Raw genomic sequence first — 18230 nt, 5'->3', positions numbered from 1 at the left:
CACACAGTTCTTTTTACAATCAAATATATATATGTATGTAAATATATATACATATATATGTATATATACATATATAAATATATATATATACCATAAATTTAGCTCCCTAAATATGTTAGTGTACAATATTGTTCACCTCATATAATTACATTTAAATATTATTGATTAAGAAAAAATCTGCATTTTTCAAAAGAAGGCTGCATTTACAGTGCATAGCTGTAACAAATAAAGAACATTGTCATACAGTATATACACAAAATAAAAATACTCCATTTAACATTTTCAAATACTTTAACTACACATTCAAATGTAGTGTAGAAACTATCTGGTCATTTCCCAGATAGAATGTAGTTATACCTGGCTCTCGCCTTAATGTAACACCACATCCACGCGTCAAGAAGAAAAATGCTGAACAAGCTGCACATTTGACCATTTGCAAGGCGTTTTAAAAGCTTGACGTGGCAGGTCGACTTTTTAATATCTGCATGGGTGTCAGAATTGAGGAGCATACCTTCAGAAACGTCAACTGTCTTCAGCAGAAAAGTCATCCTACTTCATTAAGTTACCCACCCAGCCAAAACTCTAAAAACATTAGTTTGACTTTAAGTATGTGATTCAGTCTTGATTTTTCTTCTTTAGTCTCAAAAGAAGTATTTATATATATAAAAGAGTGCATTGTATCATAGCTATGATTAACTATATGTTAAGTACATTAGTATAACTTTTCATATGCTGAAGTTTCTTCCCTTCACAGTTTCCTGTGTGTGATTATTATACGGTCAGCTGTTTTGTCCTCATTTTCTTTTTAAACACAAGGAGTGGCCATGTTCATCATCCCAAGGAAGCGAGGGATCTGACACCCATGAACACATTTGTTTGTTCGACATTTGTTCTGTCTTTCCACTCTTCAGCAGCTATGTTCATGTAAACCTTTGTAGAACAGAGTGTAAATCAGGAGAAATTCCTTAGCTTGATTTTCAATATTCTTATTGATGGACGTACTGTCCATGAGGTATTCTCCATCCGTCCGCTGTCTTCAGCCCTGCTGCATGTTACCTGCGAAGGCTTCTCTGAGCTTCTTTGAGTAAACTGTCAAAATCCATGGAGTCATATTTGCTCTTCGTGGAAGCAGGGTCAAAGTCATCTGAGTTTGAATCTGATTCAAAAACAAAAATTGATTCGCATATTAATTGGAAGTGCATAAACTGAATTCCAAAACAATAAGGTATAACACACCTCAATAGAACTGCTCCAAATATAGAGTCAGGATGTGATATAGTAAACCATTTACCCATGATGGGCTTATAATTGTATTGTATACCTGTCAACAGAAAGTCATTTTCTCTCTACAGCTATGACAAGACATCGGATTTCCCATCACACTACAGTACCTTTAAGACCAAGTGGCTGTGCAGGTGAGAAATTGAATCAATTAAAATGGAATAGCGACCTTCTACAAGAAACACTAATATGAAGGAATATACAATGATTGATATGAAAAATAATTTTTATGTATATTCATGAGATGGATGTTGGTTGCTAGGAGGAGTGCTGCATCCTCTGAGATGAATACGTCCCAATAAAGTATGACCAAATTTATTAGAGTACTCGTTGAGTAAAATACGTGAGGTTACAGTACTTAAATTGTTTGATAGATTACGGATAGATCAGTAGTAAACACAAAGGGCCTGGTTTGGAGTTTGATAGAAGGATTACTCCTGATCTGTGTCCCTCATTTCAAGAAAGTGCAAACAGGAGGTAGATCCTTTAGCTCTACAGGATCTAGACTCTGGAATGCTCTTCCCCTGGAGCTTAGACAACTGAACACCTTGTCCTGCTTCAGGAAGGAATAGAAGGCCAGATTGTTCCCTAGAGAGTAGACCGTGCCGTCTCTATTGCTCTCGCTGCCCAGTAATCTAAGCACCAGGATACCCTTTGGGTGACAGCCACGTGTTACAAGTGTACCTCGCATTACATTACATTACAAATGTGATGGATAATCTGCTCGCCTTAGTGCCATAAGGTATCGTGCACGTGTAATAAGATGGACGAGATATCCGTCATGTTTATGAAGGAGTACCGAGTCTGCCAAACTCTAAATCGTGTCCAAAGTGTACTGGGAGCAAGCACACATTTTTAATTCCTGTTTCTTAACCTGTGACTTCAGCAATTAGGTAGTTTTTCTTCCTTTTAACTTATTGAGTTTGTCTTTATAAATATTATAGGTCTTAGCGAATAAAGTCTTAATAATGCAGTAAGAAGTTTTGGAGATTTAAAGGCCCTGCCACCGATGAAAGGTACTGTAGTTTGATATTGTAGCAATATTTCTGATAGGTTCTGAAAATAATGTTAAATACCTTAAAACACATTTTTCTTCCATAAACCCTATAATGATATTTATAAAAACGTGTTATTTGTCTGTCATGCTACAGAAAAAAGGTTTTCAAAGAGACATTTTCATTCAAATCTACTACATCTAACCACATAAAATTGTTTTACCTGTCAAGCAACTCTGTACTATCAGAGACACAGTGCACTGTTATGGACAATAACGTTACATTTTCTCTAGCTCCTCTGAATGTCCAGTCAAATACAAACGCCTCAACTATTACCCCGATCCTTTTCTCAGCTTTTAACTCTTACATTTTTTTTTTCTTAAGACAAAAACACCAATCTTTAACTTGTAACTCCCGTGAGATAAAACATGTGATGGGTGAAAGAGCCTCTCGTTTCTTCCTGCAAATTACTTTTGGGAGATGAATGGTAAGTCCAGGAAAAAGCTTCACATACAATGTTACAGCCTTGTTATTTCCACTCATGACACTTCTGCCTGTCATAATAATATTTATAATGCTGTGCTTGCTTCTCTGGGAAAGAAAAGAGCAGTGTAATCATGGGCCAAAATGCTGAAATCTTCAAATGTTAAATCCTTGAGAAATATATTGTTTAGTGTTATGTAGCTTTGTGTCCATTGAAAAATCCATAACAACTTAAATACAAAGAATAAGCAACAGCTGGAGGAGAAACTCTGAGAGCTGAAGATGTGTGGGTTTGAGATACTTGGCAGCAGGTAGAAGGACCTCAAAGAATTAGCACAAGAGCAACAAGAATAATTAGCTTCTGCAAGGATGAGAATTTTGCTGAACATCTTACTTTAAAAAAAACTACTTTGCAGTACCCTGATGGGCCCAACTATTTACTTATAGCTGTAGAGATCTTGACATGTAATCAGGGACACTGGAAATATACGACAGGCAAACACCAAATTATGTGGCAGGACTGACTAAATCATGCAACAAGGAAAGGCAAATTATGAGGTATAATGCAGCAGTTTTTTGTGTAGTATTATTTAACTATTTTATAGCTTTTACACGTGGTAATACTGCCTGGAAAAATATTTCACCTCATAAGTACCAGTTTAACAACCAAATACAGAAATAAGCAACTGAAAGTTGACCAGTTAGCCTTTGCAAAGAGCCCTCATCTGTTTGTTAACACATGCTGCCATGGTTTTAGTAAGTTTAAAACTGTGTGAGCTACAATTTTTTTTTTAATCTATAGAATATACAGAAGATGGTGGATTATGTGGCAAATGCAGCACATCCATTATTATGCAAAAAATAGCCCTAGCTGCAGAATCACATAATTCTAGTTGCCCTGCCTGTATGTTTGCATGACTATGCCTGCTGCTCCTTATAAGGCACACTCAACTGAATAAAAAGAAGTCTGGCTTGTGAGATATTTGTGCACTCGACAGATGAGAGTTTGGATCATAAATGCAAAAACCGTACCTCGCAGGCTAAGGGGGAAGAACAGGCATATTCACCTTTTTGTCTAGCTACAGACAGCATTAGCTGTCCGCCAGATGTTTTTATTAACAATTCTATAATATATACACAGAGTGGACTTTGGTTCCACTTCAGAGGAGTACATCTCAGTACCATCATGCTATTGGTTGCTTGGTGTATCACTCTGCCTCCAGTGGGGTGCTTGAAATGTAATGTATGAGGAATCATTTCACATCTAAAAAGTACACTTCATCATCAGTTGTTTAATTCTTTATGTAATACATATAGTCTGTACATAAAGCAATCATTTTTTACATAATGGTTCTAAGGAACAGGTTTTTAATGCTCTGTGCAGGACTTGTGTGTGAGCCAGACCTTACTCTATTAGGTTTTACCTATGTAGAAGGGCACAGTTTGACCTTAAAATTGCCCTTTGAAGTATCACAGGATCAGCAAGAAAAACCCCATTTGCACAAGAATTCAGTCATGGTGCTGGCTGTCCTATCTATCACCAGTGCTATTTTTCTGTGACTTGAACTTGGATTTTTACTTGCACCCACACCAAGTGCCTGTAGTGAACAACAAACATAGTGGTTCTTCTGTTTTTTCAACAGAGGGATCTACTTACACTTTTAGCATGACCAGGGGCAGCAGTCACCCTGCTGGCAGGCTGCTGCTGCTATACAGTTTGCCCTTTGGCACCTTTACATTCTGCTGTCATCCTCTGCTGGTGTTCAACACAATTGGTGGCTCCCTGTTACTCCCCGTTGGGCGACTACTTCCTTTCAATGAGCCAGACAGCTCTTTCTCATCCTGCCTTCAGGTCACAACCAACAAGCACTGATTAGGCCAGTGGTCTGTGATAGTGGGCTGAGGTACTTCAAGAAAAGAACTCAGAATATAAAATGTTAACTAGGAAATAGAATGGTAGCTAGGTTTGTAATATTGTATTTTAGAAAAGATAGACAGTTGGGATATAGGCTGTGGTTAGAAGACAGCAAACAAGAAAGGCTGTTGGAAATAAGAAATTATTTTGTAGATACTACAAAAGCCTACCTTTAGTCTCAGATGGGGTCTCAAAAGTAACACAAATGCATGCTAGCCCCATTGACCTTGCCAGTGACTGCTACATCAACTATGGTAATGTTCCAACAGAATCCTTGATAAGCCAACCTCACAAAAAAGAAATACAAATACTCCTCAAAATGTTTAGGCCTCACCATTGGTTAGCATAAATGAGCTCAATACTCTGAGCTCTGAGAAAGGTGTATATGTATATATACACACACATATATATATATTACCAACTGGCGGTAGCCAGTAGGTATATATAGTTAGGACCTAGTTTCCATAGGAAATCCCCAACATTCTAGTGGGAATAAGTTTGGCGCTGGTTGATGAATCTTCGCAAATTTTTCAAAGAAGATGGCTCGCTCCGCTGCTCTCCTTCCCTGAAAGTTTGAGGGGGATTAGTCAAGTGGGGGCTGAGAAAAAAGGGGGGTCCCAAAACGTGTTTCCCCCATGTTAATTTCCATAGGACATTTAGACACGGCTACAGCTTGAATCACTGAAGGGAATTACACCAAACTTGTCAAAATGGTAGTGTCTGGTACGCAGATCACGCTTTTGGTTAAATAGTGTAAATCCCTCCTGTAGTTCCTGAGAAAATTAAAAGAGAAATAAATTATATATCTGTAAGTGTGCACCCCGTGATTTTTCGGAAAAAAAAAATTGGGGGTTGGGCTTCTCTCTTTTATTTTAATCTTTTGAGGCCGAGATAAAAGGGGGGTCCGAAAACATGTTTTCCCCATGTTAATTTCACTGAACATAGGTTTCAGGCCTTATATAGTTAGGAATTAGCATTTAAAAAACCTTTGAAATTCACTGAAAAAACCATAGGTTTTAGGCCTTATATAGTTAGGAGTTTGCATTTAAAAAACCTTGAAAATTCACTGAAAAAACCATAGGTTTCAGGCCTTATATAGTTAGGAATTAACATATAAAAAACCATTGAAATTCCTCCTATATAGTTAGTTGGACTAACTATATATGGCGCACCCGCAATCCACTGCTGACGATGTCACATATTACATCATTCATGACATGGTCAGTGACGTCACTGATGACATCACTGATGACATCTCAAATGACATCACTGATGACATCTCATTGTGTGTGTGTATGTATATATATGTATACATATGTATATATATATATATATATATATATATATATATATATATATATATATATATATATATATTTATTTATATATATATATATAATAGTCCAGATATGTCTAAGTGAAGTTTAATAAATCAATAATTTTCTATACTTATCTTCTTACCTTCACAATAATGTTGTAGTCGATATGTTGGCCAGGATATTTTGACAGCAAAATATTTTCCTCCTTGATATTCTGACATAGAACAACATATATGAAAATGCTTCTTATATGCTCCAGCACCTTTCTCATAGTAAGTATTGATAATATATGGGTAATTTATATATATTACGCAGTGGCATTTGCCACTGGGTAGTTATAGTTAGGAAATGTAGGAATAGCTATAGTTATGTAATGTCTTTTTTGGGTTCTAATAACTCAACAAAACTTTCCACTAACGGTGATACTTTTCGATTATTTTGCACATTGAAAGTTTCAGGGATATCCGTCAAGTAGGGGCCAACTGAAAGGGGTATCCCAAACACGTTTTCCTCACTCATTTTTCCATAGGAAATTTGGACATAACTACAGCCCAAACTGCTGAATGTATTTACACCAAATTTGGCAGAAAGCTCGATCTTGGTCCACAAAGAGTGCTTTTTGTGAATTCCCATCAATCCGTTCAGGAGTTTTTGAGGAATTAATGCTAAATAAAATTGTATATATCACGATCATGAGGTTCCGCAGACCTAACAGATCTCTTGTAAATATCAGATTGTTTGCCACCAAATGGTGGGAGCCATCATTAGTACTTGGGACCTGGTCCGAGGTCCTAAAAGAAATTATGAAAAAAGATGTAAGGGGCCTAGTCCTGGAGTACAAAAAATATTACTTTTGGAGAAAGGTATGCATGCCCTCTCCCTGAGCCTCTGTGAGGCCCTGGGGACCCCATTTGCCATGGCCGAAATCCATAATTAAAGGGGAGAGGGCTATGTAGACATCTTTCCTGAGCCAAAATAGGCCCTGGGATCCCATGCCCCGGGCCAAACAGTTTGTTATAAGGGAGGGTGTCACTGCCCCCTTCCCTGAGCCATAAGAGGCATAGGGGACCACACTAAAAAGGGAGGGGGCCACGCTATCCCCTCACTGAGCCTGTTATGACCATCCCCCAGGGTCAACTCACTAACTGTGCCCTGGGGAGTCCACCTCTAGGACACAGTAATTTTGCTGCCTGCATCAATACCTGGCTGAAACATTTTTAAACCCCCGCTAGGCAAAACAAGTATGCCTTCCCTGCCAGCAGCAACGTGGGAAGGGAAGGCATGCCTGTCTCAGCTGGTGATAGATTTAAAAATGCTCCCACTGGATGGGAGCAGACTTTTGTTTCCCTGCCAGCAGGGTAACAGAAAAGAGAATGCAAAAACAGCTTCTCCCTCCAGCCGGGAGCAATGCAAGCTCTAGCTGTATGTGGGGAGCCAGCTGGGGTTGCGGCCCCCACCCCGGCTCCCAAATGGCTGCTTGGTGGACCCCTGGGTGGCACCCACAATCCTATATTTAAGACAGGCCCTTTGTATGAGGCTTGGGGAGGGAGGCTGTTTGACCACCCTCACCTATTTATTGTTATGCCGCCCCTGGGATATGGGGTTCCCGGACCCTGAAAAGGTTTGGGGAGGGGGCCATGCAGCCCCCTCCCTTTTGTAATGGCACGTTGCTCCAGTAGATGGGATTTCTGAGGCTTAGTAAGGCTCTGGAAGAGGGCCTGGCAAGCCCCTCCCCTTTTTAATGGGGTTTGGCTCCGGGGATGGGGCGCCAGTCAACCTCCCTTACCTTTTATAAGGCATTCTTGCCAGTGGGATTGAGTCTCTGGGGTCTATTAAGGCTCTGAATGGGAGGGGGCCCCGTGGCCCCTACCCCCATTTGTTATGGAATTCGACCAATTGGAGATGGGGTCCAAGGGCCTTTTAAGTTTCTGGGTAGGTGGTTGTGCACCCCCTCCCCTATATTTAAGTGGTATTTCGTAACTATGCCGTAAATTTGAGAGGAAATGGAGACTTGAGGATAACTCATTCACCCATATGAAATATAAAGTATCCCTGCAAACATATAGGAAACTCATCCTTAGGGAAAAGGCTTCCTACTTCACCATGAAAACTAAAGCGGCTGACAGATACCCTAAAGCCCTATTTACTAAAGTAAAGAATCTGGCCAAGCTGCCAACTGCACCAGATATTAACATCAGTAGGGAGTTTTGCCACTCTTTAGCAGAATCCTTTCAGCACAAGGTTAAGTCTGTTTTCAACACCCTTGTACTTCAGGACAATTGCGTAGCTCAGACCCCTGTCACACTCAATAAGATACAACCCACAATTCATGTCATTTACAATGTTCACCAGAGTCAGCTACCACAATCCTTTCTTCTTTCACTGCTCTGACTATTGAACAGACTTCTAAAATTATTAGTGTAATTAAATCAGGCTCTCCTTCAGATCCCTGGCCCCCTAAAATTTTGGATATGTCTCCAGAAATCATAGCTATCCCCCTCACAGCGATTTTTAACACCTTGTTCACAACAGGGCGCTTTCCAATGGAGAGGAAGAAAGCCTTTATACTTCCGTTAATCAAAGATATATAATCTGGATGCCAAGGAGACTCTCAATTATAGACCTATTTTGAGACTCCCTTTTCCTGCTAAAGTGATCAAGACAGCTATTAACATAAAACTGTCCTTCATCAATGATAATATTTTGGATTCCTCCCAATTTGGATTTTGTGCTTACCGTAGCACAGAACTGGCCCTTATTACAGCCACTGAGGAGCTCAGGCAGACTTTAGACAGTGGGGGGAGCACTTCCCTGATCCCTTTCGACCTATCAGCAGCCTTTTATATGGTTAATCATGAGCCGCTGGGCTCCTTCCTGTCCGAACGATCTCAGGAAGTTGCGTTGGGGAACTAAGTTTCACCTTCCTTTTCGCTGCTTTGTGTAGTTCCTCAGGAATCTTTCCTGAGCCCAATGCTTTTTAATCTTTATGTCACACCTCTTCCCAGACTATTAAAAATGTATGGTTTTGTCCTTGTGTCCTACGCAGACGATACACAGATTATTGTGTCTGTGAGCAGTCCACCTAGCATTACAGCCATCAGCTTTCATGACTGTATGAGCCATATAGCCAAATACATGATAGGCAATTGTCTCAAGCTGAATTCATCCAAGACTGAGGTTTTGGTGTTGGGGAACAATCCCTAATTTTGGACATTTAGTTGAGGGCAGTCCACCTTGGTCCTTTACCTAAACCAGTGTCCAAAGATAAAAACTTAGGAGTCATCCTTGATACTAAGTTGTCCTTTGAGGTGCAAACCAATTTGGTCACCTAAGCTTTCTTTTTAATCCTAAAGACTGCTGATTTGCACGGCGAACATGCCACGGCCTGGAGATCCAAGGGGTTCTACCTAATACTGCCGGAATGGGCAGTTCTTCTAAAAGAAACTCCCTTACACTTGGAAGCACATTAAGATATTCGGACACAAGACTAAATAGTCTACCTCTCCAGGCGCAGAAATTATAGGAACCCTTTCTGGGTTGGAATTATCACCGAAACTAAGAGACTACCTGAAACTGACCTCAGCCCTGAAGAAGTCGCGGGGCAATCCCCTCTAACAGCGACAAAACACGTGTTGGCTAAGAAGGCTTATGGTCTTGAATTAAAGACATCTGAAAATACAAAGACAAGCATCCTTGTGATATTGTATGAAACTTTATGTATTTACTTTTAAACGGTATACAACGTTTAGCACACATTTTTTACCACGCACTACACTTACAACGCAGGCATTACCATGCATACCATTACAACGCATTGCGCTGGGGGGCGCTCTAGGATAGGGAATAAGTTTAATTTTATATCCAACACCTTCCCTAGTGTCCACGGGGACTGGAGTTGGAATATAAAATTATACTTACCACTATCCAGCACCTCAAAGCGCTATGCGTTGTAACGGTATGCGTTGTAAATACCGCGTTGTAATGGTATGCGTGGTAATAGTATGCGTGGTAACGTCATACATCCCTTTTAAACGTGTGCAGAGGATTTGTATATATTGTTCATGGTGTAAGGCTATGCAACCATTAAATATGTTTCTAAGTATTTGCTACATGTATATTGATTTAAGGGAAGAGTTTGATTTTCAAGCTTCTAAGAGAAAAGTTCTACTAGGACAAAAAAGTAAAAGATGAGAATGAGAGATTAATTATGTTATCCTGGTTCCAACTTGTAAGAATTGTAGTAGCCTGACCTACAGGGACTAAAAACTAAAGTGGCATAAAAAAAATGCTCCTATCTTATAAGGGCTTTAGGGAGATATACTTAAAGTGTGTTCCACAGCCATCATTTGTGGAACCTGGAAATAAAGTCAAAATCAAAAGTCACCATCTGCTTGATGAAATAAAACATTAAAAATAAACAAGCCCTCCCTATTTAAACATAGATGTCAATCGGACACATCGGGTGTAAATGGCACCAATGCATTCCCACATATATTTCCATAGGAATCCACATGAATGTGCTCACGAAAACAAATATTTTTAGGTGAAAGGCAAATAAACCCTATAGCTTGTGTACCACTTGGTAGACCACTGCCGTAAAATGCCTTCCAGGTGGTGCTGAGACTCCTTAATTGTGAATCTGGCACTTCACTCCTTGTGCTGACATTTTTGGAGATGCAGGAAATCGACCTGACCTTCTAACTGCAGAAATGTATTCAAGTCAAGACTTCATTCTGCCTTTTCCTCTTTTATCAGCTATCATTTGAACAAATGACTTGCCACCTTGTAGGCTTTCGTCACATGCTCTCTGTCTTTCCGAACGTCAGTAGGCATTTCTCAGCCCTGCACTATCTATTTTGCCTTTGAAGTGAATTTCAGCGTGCATGCTGAACAATGCACATCTCAGCTATCATCTGTTTGGAGGTGACAGCACCTCCATTGAAAACAATATTTGTGTTAAATTCTCGCTGTGGAAATACCAGAGCACAAACTGGCCATGTCTGCTCCTTCTATTCAGTGAATTAAGGATAGAAATGTATTTTATTGTGGCCATCAATTCCTGAGCATTATCACCTGCAGCTCATTTAATGGAGCATCAAACAGGTATTGGGGTTATGATGTGCAAATGGGGCAGGAGACCCCTACGCTGCTGGTTTGAGACCACGCGTTCCTACTGGTGCACTGTTGCCTAAGAACCCAGCAGAATACTGGGTCATTCTGTTACCCTTTGCTAGAGACCCTTCCTATTGGTGGTTATAGAGCTGACATCATCAAGTGAGCCAGCCCACCGCTGCACATGCTATAATTAGCTGGTGTGCAATCAAACACCCAATGCCACACAATCTCTAGCAGGCCCACTGCAGCTCAAGGCATTTCTACTTTCAAAGGCGCGACTGTAACAGGTTGAGGTTGAGTGGCAAGCAGACATCTTCTTAGATCACTTCAACTTTACTAATTGATATGGAAAAGTAACTTTTATTCTGTAATGGCTTCCCATTTTCGTCCTCTGTAGACCCATCTGATCTCAAATATAGCCTCCTTTTTATCTATCTGTCCACTTCTCCATATGTATCCAATAGTGTTCTCCAAGCACACTGTACATAGCATGGTGGCTGAAGTGTTCATACAAGGAACTGGAACTCTGCCGCTCCTAGGTGAACCCCACGGAGTACATACCATGATTGCTTAACATGTCTTACTGTGGTGTGGTTGGCCTCTGTCGCTCCTGGGTGGACCCCACGCACGACATACTGTGACTAGAAACCGTGCATACTGGCGTTTAACAGACTGACACTTCTGAGTAAACCCCACACAGTACATGATCTAGTTGCTTAACAGAGCATTCAGAGGTCTGGGCCTCTGCAGCTGCTAGGTGGACCTCACACCACACATAACCTGGTTGCTTAGCAGTGCATTCTGGGACTTGAGCCTTTGGAACGGATCCTGGTTGGTTAATAGTGCATACTGGGGCTGCTTCTGTTGCTTGCGGGTGGACTCCATAAGACACACACCCGGGTGGATACCAATAATCCACACGCGTTTGCTCTATAATCTAACCCTCTCTGCAATACTTCCTGCTTATGGGTAGCATCGTTCACTGCACGATATTTTGGGCACATCTTTCAGCCTCATGTACCTCACCTCACACTTCCCATACATCATCATAATGCGTCCAACATCACATCAACCAGGCACTCCGAAAGGGTGTACAGGAACCCAATACACACATCATCACTTTGCAGCCTCAACAGGGGTATTGCGTGCTCTATAAATGCTAATAAACAATAGAATGCAACTCTGTATCTTTCACTGACTCGTGTTCAAACAGTCCCGAGCTCAACCTTCGAGGTTCTGGGATCGAGTTTGTACCTTGATAATTAAGACACAATATTTATGCTCAATGATATTCAGTGCACAATATAATGTTTCCACACCCAATAGAAGTGACTCACACTCAGGCAGCAGCATTGTTGTCACTGCTATGACGCCACCTGCTCTTCATGTTTCAAGAAACACTCATATCCGCTGTAAACAAGCACTGGCAAAGCCAAGAGTACTGGCTTGCATCTTGAGGAGCGACATCCTACGGATTTTGGAGGTACAGGGGCATGTGTATTTTTGGGGCCCCTGTTCACAACAGCTTTAGATTTTTGACCCATTTTCATCTCTTTCATGCCCTCTTTGGCTAGGTCACTTACAGTGCACAGACACACTGGTACAAAGTCTAAAGGTGTCTACATCGAAGATTCAGGGATTGTGACGTGTGTTTTAATATTGTAACACAAAAGCAGCTCACTAAAATTACTGAAAATATTCTCTGTGGCACCCTCCTATTTATCACGTGTAAGGTCCTGTTTTGATCGAACAGAAACTTTTTGATGGATGTTGCATGAAACATAAACACATATATTTCTCTGAAAAATATCTGAAATAGGCTTTTACACGTCACATTAAAAATAAATAAAAGTAAAACGATATTTCTGCAGAACACAGCTAGCTCTATCAGAAGCCCCCTGAAAGGCTGGGGCCCAGGGTCATATCCCACTTTGCCCATGCCTTAAAACTGCTCTGATCTTGAGTCCTGACTACAAGGTAAAAAAAACACTGCTGCAGCAGAAAAGAAATGTAAATGATTGCTTCCTGTATACAAAGCATCTAGGAGATAAATGTGTGAGGACTGATAGTACTTTTGGTATGCAAAGTGATCCCAAATGCACTGCAATGCAAACACTCAATAGCCAATAGCACGAGAGAAGAGAAATGTACTAGTTTGGGAATAGTCAAACCCCAGCTGAACCTAAGACAATAGGTAATGAAGAAACTTGTGCTGTCAAGTCAGACCTAAAAAATAGAGAATACCACGATATTGCTGAGAGGCAATCATGTATTTTTCAGCGGGGAAACAAATGCAGATACAAACGGGGCGACAGGCCAAGGTAGATAGTGTGAGCAACCACACCATTTTCCACAATCAGCCAAGGCCCGTGCAGGTAAGAAAGGCGGTGCAGTGGAGCCAGGTGAGGCGGGGTTTCGACGGATAATGACGAGAGAAAACTAATTATTTATTTAATTTTCCCTCGTCATCGTCTGTACACCCCCCCCCCCCCCTCGCCCACCTCCCACTGGCCCCAACGCCCACCGATCTTACCTGCACGGGCCGCGGCTTACCACAATATACAGTTGTGCACTGACATCTGCTTCATGGGCATCTGTCCCTCATTAGAAAAGTTCACAAATCAAAACCGAGTCCGAAAGGACAGCTTCACAATATGGACTGCAGAACCCGGGAGAGACACTTATCTGTAGTCCTCAATGAAAGAGATCTGATCCTGCTTCTTGTAAACAAAAAGAGGTTTTATGTATGTTATTTATAAGGAAGGGAAACAGAAAGGAAATATCTCTGCAAATTAATGTGGCAGGTAATTATCCAATCAGGTCACTGTACAAGCCTCTGATAATAGCAATGCTGTGCAATGTGTATTTGTGTGCTAAGAGTACAAGTTTCCTTTTAGTAAGCAAATTATTAGGTTTCCAAATTCTTTTTTGTGCTTTTCTTTCCCTTAAGCAGAACACGTTTAAGCTTAGCCTAGCACATCATCATCACTTTCGCAGCAGGTACATAAAAAACACCTAGGCTGGCTATCCACGTCTGCCAGGATTATGTGTTCCATTTTCGTCTCCCCATGACGTACCCCCGGACCCCGCGTGATAAAATCCATACCTAGGTCTGCATAGTTAGACTTGCAAAATTGCTTGTGTCCACAAAAGTACAGTTCAAAGTCAGGCTCGTTTGACCGGCGCAGTGTGCATCCGTTCCCCAGGGCGGCGAAAGCGTCACAGGTGTAGCGGTATGTGATAAAGCCGTAGCTGTTCCTGCAATTAGAGAAGACAGAAAAGCAAGGGGATTTGTTAAGAAGCGACGAAGAGAGACACGCGTAAAAGTAGCCAAGAGGCACTACACACCGCACTGCGCGCACCACCCTCGCGACTAGTGAATCCCACAGTCTCTGAATATATTGCTGATATATCCTGTCTATTAGTTAACATGGTCGGGAATTGAAGCCTAAGCAGTGGTGGTGTACATACTAAAGTGCAATAATAGTGCCTGGCAAATGCTTGTGTTATTTGCAATCAGCGTTCCATATTATTCATTTCCGGAGACAATAATACCTGGTATCATGTACATATTAAGGGTACAACCCCCCATCCAACCCGTCTCGTGCAATACAGGCAAACGCGTGCAATGCTGTTCCTCAAACCTATAAGTCACTGCGTAACACGTTCACTGGACTCAGAAAGCAGATTAGCAACAGGTGCACCAGCGGTTTACACAATATGATTGGCTGAGCCAATCTGAGCATTCCACACGAGTTGATAACCTTTTTTCATCTGTACAACAAGCCAATATATAAGGTAAGTATTGCTCGGTAGCTAAATGCCTCGAAGGCAAAGCAAGCACTATCTACCTGAAGATTCACTGGGACTTTAGCAAAAAACATAACCGGCCACTTTGCAAGATTCCATAAGAAATAACGTAGTTCTGTCTTATTCACTATTGCCTCACATTAGCTATTCCTCTCCAAGGTTATTATGTGTAATCTTTTTGTTTAAAAAAAGAATCATGATAACTTTACGCGTTGCATGTCCCGGAGGGTCGGGGACTCTCATCCTTCATTGCATGCACGTGTGTATCTACGTGATATATACAGAGTGCACATTTAATTAGGTGCCTCGATTCATGTAATTAGTCTATTACCATGGTGACAACAATAGTCCCAAAAGGACCTGGTCATGTTTTCAAGATATCCCTTGAAATTTTCATGAGAGGACTGTACATAAAATGGATCCAAGTGGAGTAATTTACATTGTGAGGTATTATCTTGAAAGCCAGAAATTGGAATGAACGAATAATTGAACAATTAAGAGTTCAAACGGTGTTTTTTCAAGCACAAAAAACTAAGCATGTCTGACAGTAAACCCCAGCAGAAAGAATTCCATTACAAACACAGTAGAAACTGTACTGTGGAAAACTCTCTGACAAGAGCCACTGAGCGAAGATCACACCTGATGACAACTCAAAGACTCTGACAGCCCGGGCGGCTCCTCCGTATAAGGTGGAGGAGGGTCGCCACACTGATTGAAATGCCCTCCACTCCCCAGATTTGTATAGGCAGGGCACTTATATTTAAAGTGTGCATGCCCCTTTGGTCGGCCATCTTGCGAGGGTCAGCCAGACATGCACACTTTAAATCTCTCAACCCAGCTGCCTTGGACAGCTGGGTTGAGACCAAACAAAGGCCTCAAGTGCTCTTAGGAGCGCAGAGAGAGCCTACTCCATCCAGTCCTAGTGTTGTTCTCATGTTGCATGAGAGCAGCGCCAGGACTGCTTAGGGGAGTTGCCTGGGGTTTTTATTGCAGGAGTTAAGGACACTAAACGGGATCACATGTGTGCCGCCAGGTGAGTTTTCTTTGCTGTTTTTTAATGTTTTTAATGTATTTAATGTGTGTTCACTAAATCGCTAACGTGCATTACATTACAGTTTTAAAGTTGCGATAATGTAGCCCATGTCAGAAATTTTGTTGATGTAATTTACACTGGCACCCACCTCCAATTTGCCCGCCCACCACTCCCCATTAGTGGCAGCCGCCACTGACTGTGAGTTATTCTGTGTTTGGCTACCCCAGGATACTTCAGAAAATGAAGGATGATATGACGCTACAATAGACACCTATAGAGGAGTACAGTATTAGAATTCAGGCCATTGAGGATGGTAGAATACAGTAGTGTTTAGCCAAGGAAAGGGGGGATGACTTAGCATGTCCAGCCAAGGAACTTGGCGCTTGTGTTTCCACGTCACAGACACAATTACATTGTGGTTCAATTACCCACAAAGGTGTACAGGTGCCTTTCTTATGAGCTAGCTGGAAAACACATTACCAGCATTTTATGAGACCAGTATAATAGGTATTTAACATTGTTATGTCAGAAAAGCATGTGTGGATAAATTCATCAACACCTTGCACCTGGCAAAGTCACAAAATGTGACATAAACCAACACAAAGTGTTGATAACCTATTTACTTTCCAGTGCAAAGCTGTTTGCATTGTAACGTAGCCAGTAATGTAATAAAACAGCACTTTGCGCTGCTTGGGCTACTTTGCATTGAGGGGGCATCTTATGGGAGGTGCATGGGTGTTGCAATGCCACCAGCTATGATATTTTACACAAAGCCTGTCGACCAACTATGGTAGACAGGGCTTTGCGCCAAAAAAAACCCTTGCTGAAGCAGGCGCTATGAAGGAGAAATGTTTTATTTATCCTACATTTTTCAACACTGCAATACATTATGATTTTTTTTCTAAGTTAGTTTCTAAGGCATAGTACTTTGTACTGGAAGTGTAGTACCCTCCTGTTACTAAACCTAGGCTCGGCTAAGACAAATGTGAAAAGGTATGTGAATAGAGCGCGCCTGACTGAATGGCAGTACGAGGGATGATAAAAGCATGACCGTATCTTTTAAGATAGGTTCAGAACTGTGTTTTCACCCTTGCAGCCCACAGTGTAGCAACTTTTGTGTTTACGATTTTTTTTATCACATTTGTAATAAATTTGCCCTTTGAAGTCACATTTCCTTGCCCTAAGTGACTATGCCAACATGCATGTCTGATTAATGGGATTTTATCCTATTACCAAAAGCAGGATATATGGCATTAATTTGTACTGTTATAAAAGACAAGGGAGACCCAAGTACAATTAGTCAGGGACCTTGGGTAATTAGTTATTTCTAAAATCAGTGGTCCCTAGACAAGGGTTAATGTGCGTAAACAATAAAAACAGACCCAATCAGTACTATATTTTACAGCTGTCCAGCCAGACGGGGTTTTTTAATTTGCAGTTGCTTAAGTATATAACAAAATAAAGCAAGAAACAATTAAAGTTGGACACAAGCCTGTATCCAACTTAGTGGGAAGGATGTACAACATGAAAACAGAAAGGTTCAGGCAGAGTAAATTGTTTGTATGGGGCACATTTGACAAACAAATTATAGGGGAGACACCATTACACAAAATGAGTATTATTATAAAGAAGTGTATATGGCGCACAACAATTTGTTGGCGTTTCGATCCTTACAAAAGATATAGGATCATCATCAGGACATTATCGATGGTATGCCTGTGTACATTTTGCCTGTAATTACTAGGTCCAGGTCAGAGTGACTTGGAGGAGGTTTATTCCAAGCGAAGACCGATTAGAGGTCCGGGCCGAGTGAGAAAGATGCAGAGAGCCGCAGGTGCAGTCAGGTACAAGTAGAGGCTGGGTCAGAGTTGACCTAATTAGAAGGGCTGTAACTGCTTAAGTAAGCTACCGGACAGTGTCCGGTGTATTTCGGAGGCTGAGAGGTTATTGCCACATAGCGGTCTAGGAATCATGGTCCAGGAAGGCCTATTTCAAATGGCTGTAGTATATCTGGGACGGTAACCCAGTGAGCTGTGAGCCATGTCCGCGGTCTCAGGTATCAGGGAAATCTGTGATTAGCTGCTGTTACAGCATGTCTTGCCAGTCGAAATCGTGAAAAGTCACTCTGACCTGGACCTAGTTATTACAGGCAAAATATACACAGGCATATCATTGATAATGTCCTGATGATGAACCTACATCTTTTGTAAGGATCGAAACGCAGTCGACTTGTTGTGCGCCATATACACTTCTTTATTTGATACTTATTTTGTGTAATG

At 41.2% G+C, this 18230-nt stretch overlaps 1 protein-coding gene across 2 annotated transcripts in view; it reads right to left on the bottom strand.

The window, feature by feature from the left end:
- Window positions 1–276: 276 nt before the first annotated feature.
- The window catches only part of PPARGC1A (PPARG coactivator 1 alpha), a 244608-nt gene continuing 226654 nt past the window's right edge, over window positions 277–18230 (bottom strand). For both annotated transcript variants that reach the window (XM_086964024.1, XM_086964025.1), the window contains exons 12-13: window positions 14215–14366; window positions 277–1156 (exon numbers count right to left, since the gene is read on the bottom strand). In XM_086964024.1, the coding sequence (XP_086820150.1) occupies window positions 1053–1156; window positions 14215–14366 (256 nt within the window). In that variant the 3' untranslated portion in view covers window positions 277–1052. The remainder of the gene's footprint in view (window positions 1157–14214; window positions 14367–18230) is intronic.

The sequence above is a fragment of the Lissotriton vulgaris genome, chromosome 3_2, assembly GCF_964263255.1.
Source record: "Lissotriton vulgaris chromosome 3_2, aLisVul1.2, whole genome shotgun sequence".
In the NCBI taxonomy this organism is placed as follows: Eukaryota; Metazoa; Chordata; class Amphibia; order Caudata; family Salamandridae; genus Lissotriton; species Lissotriton vulgaris.
The sequence above is the reverse complement of the archived record's forward strand: the minus strand, read 5'-3'. Positions and strand labels throughout refer to the sequence as shown.